This window comes from Haemaphysalis longicornis, unplaced genomic scaffold, assembly GCF_048455015.1.
Source record: "Haemaphysalis longicornis isolate Haplotype H1 unplaced genomic scaffold, Haemaphysalis longicornis Haplotype H1 scaffold_2, whole genome shotgun sequence".
NCBI lineage: Eukaryota > Metazoa > Arthropoda > Arachnida > Ixodida > Ixodidae > Haemaphysalis > Haemaphysalis longicornis.
Window position 1 is genome coordinate 104,084,692 of NW_027526295.1, and position 22,882 is coordinate 104,107,573.

The 22,882-nt window shown below is 46.0% G+C and overlaps 1 protein-coding gene across 1 annotated transcript; it reads right to left on the reverse strand.

The window, feature by feature from the left end:
* Window positions 1-6,163: 6,163 nt before the first annotated feature.
* On the reverse strand, window positions 6,164-21,475 carry LOC144168207 (solute carrier family 28 member 3-like). The gene is made up of 6 exons (XM_077697243.1): window positions 21,455-21,475; window positions 20,693-20,835; window positions 16,237-16,402; window positions 11,936-12,094; window positions 9,936-10,116; window positions 6,164-6,183 (listed from the first exon to the last, which is right to left on the reverse strand). Exons 1-6 carry the CDS (start codon window positions 21,473-21,475, stop codon window positions 6,164-6,166), a joined length of 690 nt encoding a protein of 229 aa, XP_077553369.1.
* Window positions 21,476-22,882: the final 1,407 nt, after the last annotated feature.

The window sequence follows — 22,882 nt, forward strand, 5'->3', positions numbered from 1 at the left end:
TCTATGCGGAGCGATCCTGTAGCCGCTGAGGAATAAATGTAGGCTGTGGCTAGAGTTCTGTCCGACGGCACTATCAGCAATCCACTATATCGACGTCCACTGGGGTGTTGGAAAGAAAAAAGCCGCTCCTGGCACTACATCTGTTTACATAATGTAAAATACCGAGACCACCCTAAATCTCCATAAGCTAACGTAATATGGCATAGCGAACACAGATGAATAATTTAAAACGCCGAAAACTAACCTAACCCGAGAAAAGTATATTTCAAGTTAAAAGATAAAAGTACGTAATTTAATGAAGAGCCGCTCTGGAACCACCGCCTTTGGTAAGCTACGACGGAATACCTACACCACAACTACAGACGCTTAGGGCGATGTTACTGTATTACTAAATACTTGAATGTCGTCGGACGGCACTACAGCCATTCCTGCAGCATGGCCATAAAACGGTACTGCCGTCGGCACTGTCACATGCGCTACCGTCGGACGGAACTCTAGACACTGCGATAGCCTTAGCATCAACAGACGGCGAACGCCGTTCCCACGCGCCTATTTCGTGTGCCTCCGAAGCCGCTGGTTCAGTGAATAGGCGAAATAGTGTTCTTGATTGCCTTTTCTAACAGTTATCATCAGGACAGCTATATAGACCAGCCATCGCATGACGCCTTGAATTGTAAGCCGATCGGGCTCGCAGCGAAGGTTTGATGAAAGAGAATGGCTTAACTTGTCTCTCAAATATATCTTGTTTATTTGACTATAGGAAGGAATACTCCGGAGAGCAGAGAAATAATCACGGAAAGTTCGGCTAGGTGGTTACATCATACTGATGACATATTGTTAGCGTTGAAAGACAGGAAGTGCGTTGGTCACACATAGGACAAATGCTGAGCCTTTGTCTCGCGTGTTCCTCTTCTTTCCGTTCTCTCAGCACCACTCATATTTCTTTAGTGTCACGAGAGGGCCAGGCGCCACTTTCCGTTTCATACGCTCCGTCATGTTAGTAGGTTCGTGTAGCTTATTACTCCTTCAGGAGGTCCTTACTTTTCCTTGTATACTCCGGAGTCACTATTGCTTGTTTATCAGCTTATCAGGCACTCGAACGCCGAACGAACTGGTGGATTGCGCGAATCCTCCCAATAGTCAGCCATAGCAAGGAAGAAGCACAGACCGCAGAAAGAAGGTTATAATTACAGCGATCGTGTGGTCTCCAAACGGGGCAGGCCTGTGGTAGTGGCCTATGTCTACAAGGGGTCGCACTGGATACGAAAAGTAACATCAAGGTACGGTGTCAGGATTGTATTCAGCGCTCCGATTCGGCTCAGGAGCATTTGCCCGGCAGTACAGAAGGCAACTGAGTCGTCAACAAAGAAGCAGCCGCAAAATGGCTGTGGTGTCAACCACGGGAGGAAGTTTGTGGAGTGCGCCAAAAATGTGGCGTGTAACTTGCCCTTGCTCTGTGACAGGGTCTACGTTGGCGAGACAGGGAGGTGCGTGAATGTTCGATTAAGAGAGCTTGACCGGTTCATGGAAAACGAAACCTCGGCGCACTTGGCTGCGCATACCCGCAAATGTTGTGTTGAGTGTTTTGGTGGGACAACAAATCTACCCAACAAACGAAATAAAGGCACGTGGGAGATTATTGAAGCGCATACAATGGCCAAGCAGGTAGAAAAATGAGTCAGTTGTCCCTCTATATATTGCCCTATCTAAATGAGAACTTGCATATCTCGATCGCATCGCGTATGACCACTGTGTGTATTGATTAACGTAGTAGTCAGTTTTAACTGGCTTTACCCCTTGTCTTTCTTGTTTGAGTTTGCGGTGATTCCCACTATAAGTATGGCTGTTTTCCTTCATTAAAATCTGCAGTTGCGAGTCAGCGCTATGTTTGTGTTTGTCCTATCTTTCTCTCCATCTTTTCTCCGCTTATTTCACTATGAATATACAACAACGTGCGCAGTTCCGCGCACTCATAAATGGTCATTGATTGCCATGATTTCTGATGATTGCCTTCGATGCAATTACCTTCACTGAGACAATTGGTTTGACATCCCACATGCCCTATTGGCACCACTTTGAACTTTACTCAATCTGTGACTAGACATGAATAAATAGACAGGACGCATTTCTTTGTTTATTCAACATGATTTTCCTCATAAACGCGTTTAATGTGATAAACCACACGCCCTAGCGGCATCATTTCTATATTAATCCAATCAATGATTCATTGGGGTTATGTTAGCGCTATAAACAAGACGCATTTTTAATTTATTACCAGTGATTTTTCTCTGTGATTTACTAATTTATTAAATGTGATTTAGCTTTAATTTGATACCCTTCTCGCTCTGGTGGAATCAATGTGATTTCTGACCAATTTGATCTCAATGATATCAATCAGGAAGAAGTTTATTGGTCCCACCTGGCTCCCCTCATCGATGCCTCAGGTTTGATGCGCCACATGCCCTTTTTAACCCAATCTATGACTTACTATCTGATGACTATAATCAGGAAGCATATTTTTTTTAAATTTATACTATATTTTCCTCATCGGGACGCACACACCCTAGACGTATAGAGGCAGTAGTTACTTTCACCCAACATACTCACCACGACTTTCATTATTTTATTTATTTATTTATTCATTTATTTATTCATTTGTTTATTTTTATTTACTTGATAATACTGTTGACCCTCTTGTGAGGGTCATTACGGGGAGGGAAAACACAGAAACAACACAATCATGAAAAAAAAACTCCAAAATACAGCGAGGGAACGAAACAAGGAAAGAGTCATGAACAAAACACTTTGAAATACTGCAAGAGAGCAAAACAAGGGAAGGAAATGCAAAATGATGCGGTCATTAGTCGGGATAAACGGACGTCGCCTCGACCTTTCAGTTGACACGCCATTTGAAACGGAGAAGGGACTGGCGCGTACCCCGCCCCCTCCTGCTAAGAGCGCTCACCATTTCCGGTTTTACCACTAACATATGATTAACCGTTAACCAAAGCGGGCGAACCAACCCACCCCCTCCCACCTTCCCAGAGGCTTTATCAAAAGGAAAACGCAAGATAAGCATCTATTTATGATCTCACCAGTTGATTATCACACCCCACCCGCTTAAAAGTGACAAAGGGCAAATGTCGCTCATCTGAAAAATCTACAGGAAACTTCTGTGCAGATCAGGCACCACCCTATAAGATAACGCACACCGTGAATGCTACCGCATTTGCGCGTTACCCGAGTGACGAGCATAACGCGGCTCATGAAAAGGAAGAGCCAACTTCCATAGCTGCCTCCTAGCCTACACAAACACTTGCCTAACAATCACGAAAGTTACGCAGCGTAAAAACAAACAAACGCTTATGCCTAATCTTTGCGACCACAGTATTAGTATAATTGTATAGTACTGGAAAACTTTAATAGATGGCCTAAAAAGCGTCGCATCTACCCAGAGCAATCTAAACATTAAGAACCGCATAAAACTACTGTCATGAGCCATGGCCGCGTTACTCAATGCCATTACACTGCCGCACTTGTACATTCTGTCAAGGACAGGCATGCCTTCGCTCACAGTCACGACATGTAACAACTTGATTGGCTCATTCTTCGGCTTCCGCATGAAATTTTGTGTCCACAAGTGTGCCCTATGTCTATGGCAGAGCATCGTACCTCAGGCCCATACCTGCATAAATGTCGTCTCAGCTTTCACAATATCACAGAGACTTTGCGTCACAGAATATCAAAGCGATCTGATGGAGTCTTACTCGGAATCAGGCTCAGTCGGGTTCAGATTTACTCGGGATCACTTGGGCTCAAACTCACTCGGGCTCGGGCCTACTCAAACTCACTTGGGATCACTTGGGCTCAAATTGACTCGAGCTCAGGCGAACTGCAGACTCCACAGGGAACACTAGGGCTCAATCTCATGATGCCACACTAGTGTCACAGCTCACTCAGACTGAAACTAACGCGTCAGTTGGAGCGCAATGGAGTCTGACAAAGTGGAGTCATGAGTGAGTCCACCGCCGTCTGTTTTCAACTAACAGCCAGCCACTTTAGCAACAACAGTGCCATTCAATCCCGCAGTAAGAAAATAACGAAGTTTATAAAAATGTATCGAATTCAAATTCGGAGGTTAGCAGTGGACACCGCATTCTGGCGCAGTTCACAAGGCTCACCATGGAACCTTCGGGGAACTTTCCTGAAGAAGGCACGGAAAAACCACGAACGAAGTTGCCTGAATGCTGCAGGTTCTCTTCGGCCGCGCCATTCACCTCGCCAAGTTAGCCGTTGCAAGCGCTCCAGACACGCATGAAGGAGTCTATCTGACTAGGTAATTAGGGAATGCAAATAATTGAAAATAACAAAATCAAAATATAATTTTTCATTCAACAAAATTAACCGGAGCTGCCGCTTGAATCGTCAGCTCCAGTGCCAACCACCAAAAGAAAAATCGTAGCATCATCGTGATATCTTTGAGAAGGAGGAAGATAAAAAAATCCAAATCACCCACAAGAAAACATTCAGATGAGGGCCACCATAGCGACCACAACTTACTCTTCGGTCACAGCCAGTGCGAACACGAGCAAAGGTCTTTGAGTAATACGTGCCCTGAAGAGGTAGAATAGTTGTAAATTGTGTACGAAGTTTGTGTGGGGCATGGCATTAACCGCTTTGCATCAAGTGCAAGGGCAGTGACTCAGTGTGGGATAGTGTACGAACTACTGACATGTGGCTAGACGAATTAAGGCCCTACACGTTATCCTGTGCAGTCATCAACAAATGACACGCCTTCATGAAAATATGAACCAGAAAACATAAATAGCGCGACCTCTTTTCATGCATTAAAAATGACGTGTGCCTTAATTAGTGACAAATTTGAGAAAAATGCCTTTTCAGACGCACCAATAGCCTGGTATTATTACATCTCCACGAACAGTATTCCTTGTTCTGCGTATTCTGGACACTGTTTTTGTGTTCGCATTTCACTTTTCCAGACTGTACGCTCGTGAGTGCGTGACTGCTTTTCCTGATGTGAGAACTGCTTGGTGAGAATTGCTTCAGTATGTATTGGAACATTTCTGAAAGAGATGAATTACCCTTCAGGAATCCACATCGTTTTTATTCAACAGTGAATATAATGAAGGGGAATAGTTATTTCTGTTTTACTAATTTTCAACCCTATTTGAAAGGAAGTGGTATGGATAGGCGCCTAAAAAGTGTCCGTTGCACCATCCTTGCATATTAAATATTGACCTTGGAAAACACAAGAAGCCTTGGTTCCCGCCTTTAGAGTTGTGTAACTTTGGACTTGCATGCTTCAACAAGCACAATCAGGGAACCTCACGATACACCTTAAGCTTGCGTTTGGTTTTGGCAACAACGTAATTCCAGCTACATTACTGAAGAGGAACAGTTCTTGAATTCGTACTATAGCACCACTGGGTATCTTCTCTTGCGGAGTGGCGATAGTTGCAAATCCTCGTTGTTCGAAACACCACTATTGGGACTTCGAGCAAGTGTTTTTGCGTTTACTACGTCACATTTCGCATATTTTACGCATTCGTGGTCGCTTGACTGTTGTTTCTAATGTTGGTATGCTGAATTCTTGAATTGGGGTATCTGTTCTCAAGACGTGATTCCGTAAACAGAGTGCACTTTTTTATGTAGGAACCAGGCGTGGAAAAAATATGATGAGCGTCAACAACACCAATTCTTTCATATATCGGAGACACCAGAGCGCGACTTGTGGCAGTGGCGTACGCTACAGCCACAAGGAACATACGCTACTTGGGGTCAGCTACAAGTACGCTACAATTACGCTCCGCTACTTGTTGTTATGGCCCCAAATACATAACCCCAATTTTCAGTTATAACAACCGTGTCAATGTCCATCAGCATATTTCGGCGTACACGTCGAACTGCCACATCGTTTAATAATGCCGCGTTTAAAATTCTGTTAATATGGGCGTGTGGATGTACACAATAATGCAAATACATTTCAAGAATAACAAAAACCAAATAAACCAAAGTCCTGGGAACATTAGCAGGTGCCTCTCGTAGTAGGCGGAGGCGATGAAAGGGCGTAAAATCGACGAACGTGCAGTGTATCCGGCTCCCGGCTTCTGGCTTGACGGATGGGCTTTTCACTGCGTGTGATCTACTCGCGTACCAGGCAGCCTGTAAAAGACGCGTGAAAAAAAGGTCAATGCAAGCGAAGTGTCATGAGAGAGTAAACCCAGGAACAGGCTGAACGACGGCATTTGTGTAACGAGTGATATTAACCGGCGAGAAAAGTTCCAAAAAATGCAGCAGTTTACTGATCAGAGTTTTTGAGATTGCGTTAAAAATATTTGGCCGGCATCCTTGAATTAAAGTCGCGAAGACAAGAAAAGGCAGGGCTGTTACGCTCCTTTCGCCCACCTAAGCTTATACTCACGTTTAACTGCGTTCTCTTAGCTTAAACGTTTTAACACACGCAAACACACAGACAAGATTTAACTGTAATCATCATCATCACCGTTGTGTCCACTGCAGGACGCGGGCCGCTGCCTAAAATCTTCAGCAGCGTCTGTCGAGTGCTAGCTATGTCGTTCCCTTCAAATGTTTGTTGCCCATCGCTTGGTCCAGTCGTAGTCAAATGGCTTAGTCAGAAGCATATCTTCCTTTTACCTTTGGGCGTTGCTGAACCTCGAGACCAAATACTGACGCCACCGGCCCGCACATCGCCTCTCTTCCAGGAGCCTCACGTGCATGTCAGCTCTTACGCCATCACCAGGCTCAGCCAGTGCGTTAGGACGGGAGTTTCACCTCCACGGCAGTTGCACCGGCTGCACCGCGCACCGCGCTCATACACAGCTGTCCCTATCCTCCACTACTCCCTCGCCACAGGCAAATGAACTTGAGAGCGCCTCATACGTCATTTGCTGCGTGCCACTCCTCCGCTATCCCCACATGTCGCGCAGCTATTGCTTATTTCCGCCTCGCCTAGCCTTCACCCTCTCCACTCCTCTAAACGGGGTTTTCTCTTTGGAGTTTTCGCCATAACCAGAGCTCAAGCTTTAGCATATCTGCGGTTAATAATAAAATTGTTCGAGGAATAGTACTTGCGAAATGCCAGTTTCGAGCCTGTTGAACGAAGACCAGGAAGCAGACGCGGGTTATAGGGCACCGCTTTATTTGCAACAGTTGAGTGGCTAGCGTTATTCCTAAGGTGGCCACAATATATGCAGCGTGCTGTCCTTGGCGTCACTGCGGGCAATTTTGCTCCTGCGTTGTTGCATTCCCAGCCGGAGCACATTTTGAAGACGATAGCCTTTCTTGCGCTATTTATACCTTGAAATTTTGATCGGTCTGTATGTCTGTTTGTCAGTCCGTCGTCTGTCTGTGACTCGATTCAATCACCCGGCCAAAGTAAAACGAAGTCTTCGCAATAGTATTATATACTCACAGCCAAATATGAACGTCTAAATCCGGTTGATATTTTCGCGTGGATTGTGTGTTAAGCTGGGCAATCCCCTGTTTAAGGTGTGTACCGCCTATTGCACTTGGTACAATCTCCAAGTGATGGATACGCGCCGTGTTTCCTGGTCTGCCGGCTAGCACGAAGACGACGACATAAACGCGTGCCCCGGGCACCACGCGCTTGATTCGGTCATCTATTTTCGCTGAGATTCGACGTGCTCTCTCGCCTTTTCATTTCAGGCGCCGTGCCTAATAAATCAGTACAACACCGTACAGCCCATTTTGCCTGCGTCTATCGGGACGCAACAATATGCCCATACTTGTCAACATTGTTGAACAGGAACAAGGCATTAGGCAAATATAAAACCGAAAATTATTACTCAAGGGATATGCACAATATCCTTTTAATAAAATTGTGAATGCTTGATTTTTGCGAAATAAAATATTGTATCTGCACCAAAAAACCAAACATTCACTCTGTCGCCCGCGCAACTATAGCGTCTAGCGTCATTTTAAGAAATTAGGCGGTAGCAGTTACGAACGGATCCGCGAGGTAGGTTCCACGTTCTGCTTGAAATGCACGCAGAGTAGGGCAACCCAGTTGAATAAGCGATGAAGTAGGGTGCCTCGATTCCCGCGAGTCTCCGTCATACGGCAGGGCTGGCATCAAGGCACCTGGTCTGGAGGAGTGAAACGCGGTAAATTTAAATTGATTTGAGCGAACCTATAGCGTGTTTACCTTGGGAGGAGCGCGACGCAAGAGGAAAAACATGAGACGTGAGCGGGAAAGCGAAGGGAGACATTTACATAGCAAATTTTGACAAGGACTTTCGTCTTTCTTCGACATTTGCAACAAAAGGAGCAGATACGCGGCCATTTTTTTGACAGAGCCAGAGTTGCATCGTGACACAGATCTTAGTGCAAACTGTGAGTTCTCTAATTCCCGCTCGCACAGGACACTCCCATTGTGTTGATTATGTTGATTACCTTGCCATCAGACCGTAAGTCACTTAGTATGATTCTCACCGTCATCTACACGAACCAGCTACAAGAGGTCGTCTACTCCGCATATTTTACAACGGATATATTCCTGGTATTGTCCACATTGCGTCTTTGTTTAACGCGCTGCTCGCGAATCATTGGAGGATATCCAGTGACATCGTTTGAGGCAATGTCTCTGGCTTCGTTCCAGAATATTAAGGGGAGGTGAGCGAGATCGTCGATATACTGTTTTCTAAAAGAGGTATTCCACGAAGTTCCTTGTTGAATCAGTGATTTCTTCTGTCAACAGCACCATATGAATTGCTCCACTCGCCTCCATCTGTGACAACCTTCTGTGACAACAAGCGGTGCTGAGTGCTACTATTCGCAAACTTCAACCAACCTATCGCGGTGCCACACCGGATATTCTAGAAGTTGTCGATTCGTCCCTCCAAACAGTCTATAACCCCCCCTCCATCTTTGCATTAACGCCTAATAAATGTGACAGAATAACTCATACGTGTAGTCAGGGACCAAAAAATATGTCGCTTATTGAACCGCTCCCCTATTAACAAGCAAAGCGAACAACATCGTCAACGAGCATTCCTCTCACGCAGTCGTGGTTCTCGAAAGCACTTTTGCCTCTGATGGGGGCTTTGTGGGTAGTGGTTCTTACGGTGGCCTAGTCCGGCTGATAGGCATGGGCCATTATACTGGCCCGCGACCCGTCAACCGCATGGCGGACGGACCTACTGTGGTGCTGCAAGTTTAGCTCTAAAAGGAACACATAAGGCACTAGCACTACTGCAAGGCCATGTACTTAACCTTCCTAAGCATGTGAGAATGAAGTTGAGGGAATTCGTGATCCACACCTATTGGCGCTAATCGGAACGGGCCGCTTCGTCACAGGGTCAGCAATCACCGAAGATTCATTCCGGTCGGTCTCCTTGAGCTGCATGTCTGCGCATGCGTCTGTAGATCTAAATGTTCCGAATTCACACCTCGTCCGTAGCTACGTCTCACGTGAGCAATAGTCGCAGTTCGGGAAGATAACAAACCCTCAATTAGAATCACTGGTCTCTGTGGTTGGCACAGTCTTGTGGTCCTCATAAAAGATGTGCAAGCCATACGAAAAACAGCTCAGATGACGGGACAAAGAAAAGAAACACACAACACAGCACTTCTCTGGATTTTTCCTTTCGTCTGCGCTGTTCTCCTCGAGGTACAATGTACCAACAAGTCCTACCGCAAAAAATTCTGCAAGTCTTTAAATTTTAATTACGTTCGAGTGCGAGGTTAACAGTGGAAAAGGCTCACGAGTTCAGTTGTTTACATTTGAGCCTCTCTTCTGGAGGGCCCGCCCCGCAAGGCTTGTTGCCGGAGATCACACACAGCTCCACAGCAATGATGACAAAAAGACAATGTGTTCCTATGCATTGCTTAATAAGTCCTTGTGCGCAGTGTGATAATGTGCGGTGAATTCTCACCTGCGATGCAGGCATTAAGGCAGGCGCTGAGGCAGCCTGTGAACAGTGCCCTCCAGCGAAGGCCCTGGATGTCGGATGAGCGTCGGGGGGCCACGTTGGTGAACACGCCGGCCACTGCCGGCAACTGTCCCAGACTCCCGGAGCTACACAACCCGTATGTGGCCACCACAACCGACCGATGCTGCGGGAACAGCACGAAAAATATCTTACAGGGAGGCTGCCTTCGTATATAAAGACAATGGAAATTGTCGCAGTCTGCGAGTAGAGAAGATGGTTAAAGGAATCTCGTTCAGAGTGCATGAAATTAATGGCTTCGTATACAATTGAACTGCATTAGAGGATGGAAAGTTCGGTGCGTTGGTGTTCATTGATCTTGGAAACAGGCGTGGAAAACGTTGACCAAGAAAAGAAATAGTATGACGCGCTACTAGCAACTGACATTTATTAAGAAATAGAAATATATAGCGCAACCAACCGGCATAACCCAATTGATTAAGAATTATACAGATATTATCAAAAGAAATTACCCCGCATATAAAAAATGCAACCAATAATGTGCTATCACCGCACGTGTCATCCTAGAAACGCCACCTGTGTCTTGCAGACAACTGAAGGGTGACTCACTCACATCGACCCCTCCCGGCTGATATTCCAAGCTTCCAGAATCTCCCTTGGTGTCCTGCCCCTGTGACTAATGTGCGATGGTACAAAAGACGCTCCTCTCAGTTTTCTTTCTGCCGATGCATGGCCGGGCTAGAGCGGTGGCGTCCGCCGGTCTAGTCCGCCGCTCTTGTGTGGCCGTGGCCGACGCTGCTGCGTTCGGGACGCCGCTCCCGCGAATTCCAGGTAACGCCTGGAAGAATCTATGGTTCACTCTTTGTAGAGCCACGTGTGTTAATTCAAGTGACACCGCATGGGCAATTGTTGTGGTTGTCGTTTAAAGCTTTGCTTTCCAATCAACTTCACAGCGTGGATTAGAGACAATTTTTTTCTTCTCCTCTTCTCCTTCTTGTAACTATTCTTCGCACCCTGATTCCTGACAGCTTCTAATTTGCCTGGGAAGTTTCGCTGTGCTACGTAAATAAGAACGGTGATAGCACCACTGCTTGCGGAAAGCCGATGGACGGGAGCTCTATTGTATTGAATTTTACGTACTTTTCTAAATAATGGTCATGCGGTAAATGAGAAACTTTCTGATATAATTGAGGTCCTGCTTACCCGTGTGCGTATTTTCTAAACTCTATCGGAAAAATTACATGTGCGACACTCATCAAAGACCTTTAAAATGTTCACTGCTAAGATGGCCACCAAATCAAGCTTGGACTGAGCTGCAATTATTTTGTGTTTCAACTGTAAGTCCGCATTTCGTGTAGGTAGCCCGGCCATAAAGCCAAACTGTTTGTCATGAACTTGCTACTTTGGTTCATGTGTTGCACGAATTTGTGAATCACCCAGCCTTGATTGCAATCCACTTATACCCCAGTTCATTTTGCGCCGGTACTATTCGCCTGCTTTACATACAACGGTAAGGTGCTAATGAAACCTATATGTAGAAGTTATTCTGACTGAAACATGCCTCTTCAATAGCTATTAATGTGCAGCTCCTTGCTTACCCTCCTACAAAAGTCCCATCCACCACGAAAAGAAACACGATTATTTTTTTTTAGACAATTTCATGGTTATTCGATGCCTCAAGTGGTTCTTCGTAATCCCAATAAGCAGCCGCCCTGTGTGTATTCACGGACTTTTCCTTGCCCTGTAGCGGTTCGCTTGGAAACAGAAAGGTGCTTATTGACCATAAATACGTCACCGCACCATTTTAACGGCACATTGACTGCCCCCAAAAATCGCACCGCACAGAAGTCCGCGGCCGACGGGCATATGGTCAAACCAATGTACGCGCGGGCAGGCCTAGCATAAAGGGCAGACAATTTTCAGGGCTCCTTTACTCTCTGGTGTTAAAACAAAGACATATTAATCAGTACTCAGAGGACTCGTACCGATATGGACTTCTTATGGTCCATCTTGTTCAGTTCGATGAAGGCGAGCACCTCGGTTCCGAACGTGCGCATAGCGAGCAGGTAGCCGACGCTGACAGCATCTCCTCCGCTCAGGCCCATTGCGTAAGTGAGCGGCAAGAACAGTGTGCCGACCACCTCCTGCGCACGCAAACACCGCCCTCAAAGCATCTGTTGCTGCTGTTCGCGTTGAGGATTGCAGCAAAAGAGGTATTTCAGGATTCGGTGCTTCAGCCTTTAACAGAAGCACAGCGCAATATCTTATATGGGAGCCCTGAAAGAGGAGAGAAAAGGGCGACAATAGGTGGAAATAAACTTGCAATTACCAAAACGTGGACAAATACGTGGAACCACGACCAGGTAAAATAGTTGGAAATATGGGAGAAGCATTAGTCGTTTTCAAGCAACAGGAAATGAAAACAACATACTGTGACCCGATAAAAAATCGCGATGTCGTCATACTGTGTCCCGACAAAAAAATCAGGATGGGGTCAAGTCGCCACAGAAAAAAGGTTGCAGTATTGCAGATGAAGATTGATGTTGAAGCAAATAGTGCGCTGTTGTTTTGAGATAGACAAATAAAAATCGCCGCGTCATTACCCTTCACACTAAACAACAATGTTTTGATGTTACTACGACGTTAGCGAGATCTGAAGCCCTCGCCGTCTTAGCCTCAATCTCAAACAGCCTCTTTTCACCACTCGACAATTACGCACGCTCCCAAAGACATGAAGAAGGAAATTGCCTCAACTCTAGCCTAACACTGGGCCTTAGCCAACGATATTTTGCAGAGGAGAACATTTAGGAAAAGTGGGTGCAAGTGATAAGCGTGAGAAAAAAAAAGAAAATGTCTTTTACTCCGCAACGGCCAATACCGATGACACCGACTCTGCGGAAGAGGCAGCAGTCGCGCTTGCCACCACCACAATGCCAGATATACCCAACAACGGCTCACCGTCATCACCAACTCAAAATCGGTCTGCGGTAATTATCAAAACAGTCGTATTCTATTGATGGCACTTGCTATATTATCTAATGCTTTCAAAGCACCAAAAATGAATCGCACATCTACATTGTTTGGAAACCGGGAAAGGAGTCCTTAGTGGGTAATGCAGCGGCAGATACCGCAGCACGAGCCCCTCACGCCGGGTTGTAACCCGCATACGATCTCACAACTCTACGGACTACCAGCCGTCCATCCCTAAACGCCGCGGGGAAATTCTCGGGCATTTCAGGCTCTCAAGAAGATTATGCCCGCCGCCCCACGATACGCTAGCCAAATAAGTCACACAATTATGAAGACTTCTAACAAACTCACTTCCACATACCACACAACTGCACATGATACACCCCACGCCTTTCAGCTACGACGGAAACTTCTGTTCCTGAACACCCAAATACCTGTACCATGTTGTGTGGGTGTATAAAGGGCTCACGGAACTATCACACAAGTCCTTCACCTGACACCCGGGACAGGGGGAACTCCTGCTGAGAGGCGATGTCCTGAAAAACCAGCGGGGCCTGGTGACCAGGGCCATTGAAGCTGTAGCTGGCTGTGGGATTCCTGACTAGGGATGCCCCCACCATAAAACCGAGAATCATTCCTGGCTCTTTCCTTTCTATTTTAAGGGAGCAATAAATGTTTACTCCCCCTGCTGCTCCCAACTGTTCATACCTTCTGAAACGGTGCTGTCTTTTAGGGGCGAAGCTCCTTAAGGCGTGGGTCTGTCCATCCTCGACGTATGTATGTAGCCACCTGTAGTTTAGTTCTTCGATTGTTTACTAGATGGCGTGGCTACCTCTAGTTTAGTTCTTGGATTGTTTACTAGATGGCGGTACTTGTATATGATGAAAAGATGCGCTTGGATTGTTTACTAGATGGCGTGGCTACCTCTAGTTTAGTTCTTGGATTGCTTACTAGATGGCGGGGAGCGTTGTAATAAAATCCGTTCGCTGTTGGCGCGCGCTCGGAGTCGCCCGATGGATAAGGCTGCAGATGTGCGAGCCCGCGAGGCAGAAGCGCCCCGTGAAGCTGCGCGACGCCGCCGCCAAGATCCTGCCGTACGAGAGCGGGAGGCCGAAGCGTGTCGTCTGGCTGCGCGACGACGCCGCCAAGATCCCAGCGTTCGAGAACGAGAGGCCCAAGCGTCACGGCAACGGCGCGAGGACCCTGCCGTACGCGAAGCGGCACGGCTGCGGCGCGAAGAGGATCTCCAAAACGTCAGAGAACGGGAAGCGGCGAGAAAGCGCGCGTATCGGCAGGCAGACCCCGATGCAGTGAGAGCTCGTGAGGCGTCTGCAAAACGCATCAGGCGAGCTCAGCCCCAAGGTGCCGACGCGCGGTTTAAGCGAGACTTTCTAGACGTTACGTTCGGACACAGATGTAGTGGGCGAACTTTCACTGAAGAGTCACGGTTTTACCGATGATTTCCCCTCAGGAGCTTCGCGCACTCATCATCATTCACCCCGTGGATATGCTGTGAATATTTTTTTCTGCTAGAAAGTCAGAACGCACGCTGAAAAACAGCGAACAGCATACCAAATATCGCCATTTAACATTCTTGGATATTGAGTTTGTTTTTAGGGCAATAATGGGTCTATCTGTTGCCGAAACCCATCGCAGATGACGCGAAAAGGACGAAACTCTTCGTACCGTTCACTTTGCATTTCTTCTGTTTGGTCTCTACAAATTAATGCTACACAATGACAATGCTTTATAAAGGAGCCCGACTTTCCGTCTTCTTCTGAATTATGATTAGTCTGTGGAATCATATACTGCAGTAACAGTTAATAGGCCTTTTCGGACGCACAACTGTCTTTTGTGAGCAGAAAAAAGTCGTGTAATTTTACAACAATGCGCACGCATGATTGATGCGGGGGTTTACATCGTTTTTGTTGTTATTGCCAGGGTGTCTTTTTATTCTCCTTAATGAGGATCAAGATTAGACATCTTGGCATCTGTCCTAATAATAGTTTCGCGGTAGTCATATGACGTAAAAAATATTTGCCTAGCACGAAGTATGTAATGCGTTTTATGGAAGACAAACAGCGTGTTGACAACACCAGGTTCTAGGTGTACATAAGGCACGTAATATTCTAGGCAAAAAAAAAACATACAAAATTGCTCTATTTATTTCTGGCCACTGTGAGTCTTCTCCGTGGGATTCGCGTGTTCTCGCTTTTCCATATCGAGTAGGGTCCGCCCGAGAGCTAGGAATTTGCAGTATGTGCCAGATGTACACTGAGGAGACGCCCAGAACTGAAGAGACGATGTCCGCCGGACGCTTTCCACGCAAAAGCCTCCTTAAAACAACGGTTGCCCTCTTCTGGTAGACATGTTTTATTTGTGCTGCCTCTAACTACGACCCGCCGTGGTGGCTCAGTGGTTAAGGCGTTGCGCTGCTGAGCACGAGGTCGCGGGTTCGATTCCCGGCCGCGGCGGCAGCTTTTCTGATATGAGGCGAAAAGCAAGAACGCCCATGTGTGGGAGATTTGAGCGCCCGTTAAAGATGCGCAGGTGGTCAAAATTAATCCACAACCCTCCACTACAGCGCGCCTCATCGCCTGCGTTGCGTCGGCGCGTTAAGCCCACAATCAATCAATCCTTTAACTACGGAGATGTATTAGTGCCGCACATTTCGTTTATCATTGCGATTGGAGATAAATATGTCATGATAATGGCACAGAAGGACGACACATAGAGAGAAGAAAACCGGACGAGCACTCATCCTCTTTTCCTCGTCTTTTCACGCAATTCTAATGGCGTTTCATGTATCGTACCGCCTAGTCCGTCAACAAATCTTGTTTAAGATAAACAATGTTGATACCCCCGCTCTTACAACACTCATTTATCGTCCTGCAACGGACAGAACATTTTTGATTAAGAGCAGACGAATGTAAGAAAAAGTGACCACAGTCACTGCGCCGAACCAGAGTTGGTCGTAAAGAAGTCGAAATTTCGGACAAATTATAACAACGTGCGCTCCCAAACGATCAAGGCTTACTGGCGCAGCAACACGTGTGCCCTTAGACTGGCGTACACCGATTTCCAGTTCAACAATGAAGCGTAGGAGAATATATATTTACTTAACATTTGTTAAGTGTCCCAATGCTGAAATTCCCGGAAGATATTTGTGTACAGGGATGATGTTTGCGATGTACGGATCCAAGTGTTTTCACGTTTACCCGCAACCATATTTCAAGCGTTATAAAGAATTCAATGATCAATTTGCGAAGAACGTGTGGGATTCATTGGTTATTCCCGAATTCACCGTGGCGCATACCCGAAGGTTCACGGTGTAGCCGATCGCGAGCAGCAGGCTTTGCAGTAAGGCGTCCAAAAGGGCCAGGAAGGCGGTGTAGACGATCACCGTAACCAGGATGTGCATGACCACAGGCAGCGCGGCTGTCACACCGTTCGAACCGGCCTCGAATACCGTGTTCTCCGAGCTGCGCAAAAACGGGCGTGGGTCTCTATAGACATCTCCTGGCCACACTTTGTTTCGCAAAATTTACGGCTTGAGAGGGCTATTGGATACTGAGGAAAGTATGCAAACGTGCTCCAAATGGTTACGTGACGATTCAATTACCGGATGCCAGCGTCATCAGCAACGCAGCTCTAATGAGAAATGCGTTGCTTCTTGTGGTTAAGGTGGCGCGCAATAAATCCATGAGTGAAACTCTTCACTGATATGTTTACTGCAGCAGTTGCGAGCACCAATATAGCACAAACGTCATGGGGAGCAATTTCGTAAGTACTTATGTAGTATAAGTGGCGGCGTGACTTTTTATAATCCCATAATTAATTACTCCATAGAGATGCAGTAAAAAATAATTGGTCTTAATTCATAATATTACTTTTACCTTCACGCCATCGCTACAATCTTAATCAAAGTTGTGAAACATCAGTTGCGGCAGCAACTGGCAATCCTCACTTGTTCTCCGCAAAAAAATACTTTGCAAAAATATCTTTTTCCGGACACTATTTAGGTCGCTGCAGATGAGGTGCTGTCACTTTTTGCTTGCTTTGACTGTGAGGTTAACACACCATAGTCAATGAGCTCTATGTAAGGAGGGGTCTCTACAAAAGACCTACCACACCAAATGCCCAATAACACTGTCTGCAATAATTAATGAACGATAACGTTGGAAGAGTCCTTGGTCCTCCAGATTATGCTGTGATTCATATGCCTAAATAAAGTATAACTACGCGATGTACTCTATTTTGTCGAGTTGAATTTTTGCCAAATGGTTTGGGTCCTAATAACTGTGATGGTGGTGTTTGCAGTTCAGGCCGCTTAAAACGGTAACGATAACTGACTATGATATGATGACATGACGCGGTGACAACCCTTCCCAGATACGTTTGGAAATGAGGACTACCACTTCTATTCTAGGAAGAATCCAGACGATTGCAGTAGTACTTCACGGAGCCTCAGCGACGCCTGCCACCAGCGCTGTGTCGGGTCCATCACAAATGTGAGGCCATTAGGACATGCCACGATCTCGCAGCCCCAGATGGCCTCACTTATGATTAGAAAACCTAACGGGAACGGCTTGTAGGTGCTAATTATAACACGGCTTTAGCTGACGCTCTAAGGCTACCAGCTTGGTGTCGTATTGTGCACTCCACCGGAGGTCATCTCCGCGCTCCTAATGACAGGGTGATGCTACATCGGAGCGGGCATTGTAGTTAATCTATCGACCTATGTCGTATCGATAAGATGGTATCTACACGCTCACCAATGTGCACCAGTAAGGATTAATCCCAGTTGTTTAAAAGTTTGCGTCACATTTGTGCGTACGTGTAATCAGTCATTATAGATGTCCGGTATTTAAAAACGTGCTCGTCTCAAAGTTTCCTAAAAAAACGCTCACAAAACACCACTTCGGCATGTCGTCTCCGTTGGCGGCCCAGCACATATGGTTGGCTTAAAAATTTCACCTCATGTGTATCTTTATTACAAGATTCCGTAAAGGTTCCGCAGAAGAAAGCAAATATCGTCGTTGTTCAAAAGAAGAACTTTGTACCTGAACGACTGGAGCATCCATACAAGCTTCGACAATCTTCAGCCAATCACAACTGTTAGCGTTTAGGTGACTTGCAAATGCCACGAACACCAGCCACCCGCTTTTTTTTCTGCGGCTAGAATTTGCACTCTATTCAAAACTGTTACATCCCTTACAACGCTTAGGAGAAAGGTGCCGAGCCCCCAGTCCAACCAGTGGTTTCGCTGAACTTCAAGCTCGCGTGTTACTGGCAGCTCTTAAAAATGCCATGGATATTCCATGGGAAAGCACCACACCAAACAGTATTTATACTGTGAACGTACAGTTAGTACCTGGGGTCACATTTATACAGAACCGCTAAAGCACGGCGTGTTAAGCGCAGTCTTGGCCGCAGCTTGAACCAGTCGGGCGTTAGTGTGCGTTAGCCCTTTGATTGATCGTCATTCACTTAAAATGGCGGAGTAAACCGATATTTTTCTGAGGAGGACGAAATCTACACCTAGCAACTCGTTTGATCCACTACACAGTGGAATCAGTCTTCTTCAGACCGCTGAACTTTGACGGTGCTTTTTTATTTCGTTATTATTTACTTGATATCAAGCATTTAAGTGGCAACAATGCTTACATAACACTTATACATTTGTCGGGATACCTGGAATTGCGGAAACTGATGGCTCCGACCATTTTGCATGCCGTGTTTTATATACCATGCAAGAGTGGAACAAGAGGATCCTTTAAAACACAAGCTTTCCAGAAACGTCGACATGTGAGAAGCCAAATGGTCGAAAAGACTAGTTTTTGTGGGAGGCACCAAACGTTTAGAGATTATCAGGTGTGGTAAAATTTTCATGTTCCAGATCTGCTGCTGAAACTGAATTCTTTAACATTATACAGTTGAAACCACCTTTCTCAGCTTCAGCATGCGACCCGGCACCTTGGAAGTAGGCGTTTCCGGCTCAAGAAAGCATGCTTTTCGGCTGTCCTGCGGTACATCTAGTCGCTACTTTTGCAGTGCCCCCCCCCCCCCCCTTGCAAAAAAGTAGGTGGTCGGCTAGGTCTCGCTCAGACATTTTATACAGCATTTCAATAATCTAAGCAACCACTGCCTAATCAAGGCAATATTAATCGCACGAAAAAAACTATCAGTGGTTCTACTCAACTGGCCGCCGCACGAAGAACAACACACATGCAACACCAATAATAACGCAAATCAAATAAACTTCACTCCCACGCACCTCAGGCAGCCATTAAAGGTTAAAGGTTCATGTGGACGCGACAATGCACAGAGTGAGCAGCACCTTGCACTGTGGAATACGCCACCCCCCAGTTGCCGCACAGGAACATTGTACACAGCATCGCACGTACAACACAAAACATTATTAACTGAAACTGCAGGCCTTGATCCCTGATCCCTCTGATAGCAACCCCGACGGAGAAGTCAGATTTCGCACTGCGAACGACAGTAACCCTAATGCATCCCACAGAACATACGCACAACCTCCTACGGCTGATCTCACACGTGTCTCACGCATTCCTCAAGCAATACGGCCGACACAAGCAAGTGAGGGCCACAGTCAGGAGGGCACTTAAGTGTGATTAGCTGCAAATAGCTCTAACAGTTCCTGCTGTCCGGTGCTACCGGCAACTCACCACCTATTCGAGAGAAAGAGTGTTTTGAACCGAAAGCTAGAGAAGCCCAAACTTCACAAAATAGTGTTACCTTATCCCCAACGGGCCTTTAATATAGATAAACCAGCCCTACTAACTGCATTGGGCACACATTCCAGCGTACTGGAAACGAATATGGCTGTTGTGAGGGAAGGAGGACAGGGATAAAAGGCATGACGGTAGGTAGGGGAGCCCGTCTCCGTGAAGACCACCAAACACATCGGTTTCAAAGTGAGAGCAGAGTCCGTTCGCCCCGAGGAAACTAACGCACCACGCACGCGAGACCTCGCAGGCAAGGTATGAGCATGGGGCTCCGGATAAAATAAAAAATTAACGCGTTACCTGTCCCGCGGCACAATTCAGATCACAAGTCGAGTATCCTACTCAGGTTAGGTCATTCCCTAACTCGTTGAGCTGCAGCTGCAGTGCGGCGTTTTATCCCCACAAAGGGCGCTGGCGCCTTTAACTTGGGAGGAAGGCCGCAGGGACTGTTACGAAAGGATTCTTCCGAAGAGATTTTAAGTAAAGAGGGCACGGCGATGCACACCGAGCTCCTTCACGATGCCTGAAGCGCTACAATCGTCTCAATATATTGCTACACTCCCCTCAGTGGTACTGTGTTGCAACGCCCTGCTGAAAATTATTTTGTTCTGCAGAGGCGTAAGCTGTTGAAAGTCAAAATGACGGCGTGAAAGCATCAGCTATCAGGGCTGCGTCTTTGGTGCTTACGCCACTCGTTGATACTGCTAGTGACGGCCATGCAGGAGCATTATCAATATCTAAAAAAGTCACACTTTTCTGTAAGGGAACTGAGATTTCGCCTAGGTATGTATTGTTGTGTTAGCCGCTCAGATTGTGCTTAATACTGATAGACAGCAGATTCCGATTCAATTCAAATATACAGGTGATGACGTTATAAATAGTACACAATTCAGCAGCCTGTAAAACGTTTAGTACTGAACATAAACGCGACATATACTCGTGTCCGAACGTCAGCAATCCAGAAACGAAAAGTTTGCGTACCTGTCGACAGAGGAAGTAGTGATGCTCGTTCCAACTCACCTGAGAAGCGGTTTGGGGGCGGCGCTCGCCAGCGATGCTTTCTTCGTCTCTGGCAGGAGTAGCTTGGCCATAGCCAGGCCACCAATTGTGGTCATCAGGTTGGCTGTCAGCAGGTTGGCTGTCAGCAGGTGGCCGTCATGCGCCTACGCACATTGGGTTCATGGGATGAAAACAGCCTACGTGATCCCGGCCAGCCTCTCCATCGATCCGCCTTCCAGCACGTGCCGTTTTAGGCTTGTTTGTGATGGTGAAGACACGCTTGTGAGCCACATTTATCGATTATGTGTGGACATTGCCCACAAAATCTCAAAACGTTGCAACAATATGGACAGCATATATAGAAGTTTGAACGCCTGACTTAAAATTGGGGGATCTCTTTTCATGGAATAGTTCCTGGTAAAATGGCTTCAGGCCGTATAAAGTTCCCAAGTCAAAGTACGCAAAAATCTTTGGAACCATTTTACAGGGCGTATGTCACGAAACGACTATCCAAATTCTTGCTGCTCGAAAGCGTGAAAAACCTCTAGAACTTATTTTCTTCACTGCCATTCAATTAAGAGACGAAAGCAGGAGGGTATCGTTTCGTGAATATAGAGAACACCTTTTACATTCTTACATGAGGAATATAAATAACACCTATTGTAAAACTTAAAAATATCGATACTTATACACACACCCGAAACAGTTCTTACATTCCTACAGGCGGCATGTAACTCAGTACTCCTTATAAAACAAAAAAATGCTAAAGCTACTTTCACTCACACTCAAGAGCGCCGGCATCATTGTCCCTACAGTACTGAAATACCGGTAAAAGCAAGCCTACTTGTTGCTACAGGAAAAACGCATCGTTACGTACACACAAGTCCACGTCTATAATTATTCAGCCCATGAAAAGATGCCTTGAATGCAGTAATACGACTGAGAGTAAAAGAACCAAAGAACTCGGAAATTAATTAAAACATAATCTCGGTTTGTGAGGTGAATTCTGCCAAAGATTGCATACCGGTAATCGGGGGGTTTAGTCTATTCTATTCTCTTATTAACGGTGGGAAAAAGAATGTTTGAAGCAATCCTTCTTAAAGAAGTATTCAGTGAAAGTGTGTGCATGTTTATTTTTATAGTGCTCTGTAATTTCATAGGATGATGTATTTCGATGCATCTATCCGGCTCCGGCTATGTAGCAGGTGGTGTATAAATTTTAAATCTGCGACGGTTGTTGTTAAGGCTAGCGTAGGTAGCAACAGAATTCTAAAAGTTTTGTGGGTGCGTCAATGCGTTTGTACCTTTTATGGATAAACCTCCCGGCCTTCCAATGTAACCGTTCTACTTTTGCGATATCTGCAGATTGCAGAAACCATACAATGTTGACGTATTCTGAAATCTGTCGTAGAAATGCTGTGTGGGGTGAAAGCCTAGTTTCTGTCGGTGCAAAAGGTAGCCGCCTTCGTATAAAGTTCAGGCAAAGCCGTTGCTGTGACGTTGGTTATTGGCACAATCAATCTCAGTTCGGACGTTAACGGGACACTGCTATATTTTTGCCGCGTAACTCTTTGTGAAGGTGTGTTGTATATTCTAGCAAATAGGTGTCTTCATTTCCGCCCCATTGGCATAAAGCGACTTTTATGGCAGGCGAATTTATTCACATCTCAACTACTGCTTAAACTCTAATGGCAAACACCACCTCGAAAAATCAACACAAAATAGCAATGCCGCAGAAGACAGCAATTTGGGGAATACGCAATATTTCTTTTGTAGCAACACTAAATAAGTATTTTAACACAGAAAACATATCTATTATTATAAGCGAACTCGTGGGTACAGAATCAAGGCGGAAATTTGGGCGAGTCGGAATACGTTCATCTTGCGCAGCGTAAAAAACACACGGGATACAAATAAGAAATAGACACCACAAACGCTTCAGCGTTTGTGGTGTCTATTTTTTACTTGTGTCCCTTGTGTTTTTTACGCTGTGCAAGATGATTGTCGGTACTACCAAACGAGCCAACCACACAGTTTTTTGGAACCACCACAATTACAAGCAATGGTCAATTTATGCGCACATTGATATAGGCCTACTTAGAGTGGAAGCTACTGACGCATGCACTTCCTAATTTACTCAGGTACTTTCAGACAAAATTGACATTCTGGTTTCGAATGATGACCGCATGATATGCGTATGTAGGTCTAGTA

Bases quoted from the DNA above. Each gene is read 5' to 3' on its own strand.
- LOC144168207 (XM_077697243.1), bottom strand. From the start codon at position 21,475: ATGATGCCGGCGCTCTTGAGT. The intron at 20,836-21,454 runs GTGAGTGAAAGT...CAATGTGCGTAG, and splicing joins TGATGCCGGCGCTCTTGAGT to GCGCATGACGGCCACCTGCT. The intron at 16,403-20,692 runs GTGAGTTGGAAC...GTTTTTGCGCAG, and splicing joins GCCCCCAAACCGCTTCTCAG to CTCGGAGAACACGGTATTCG.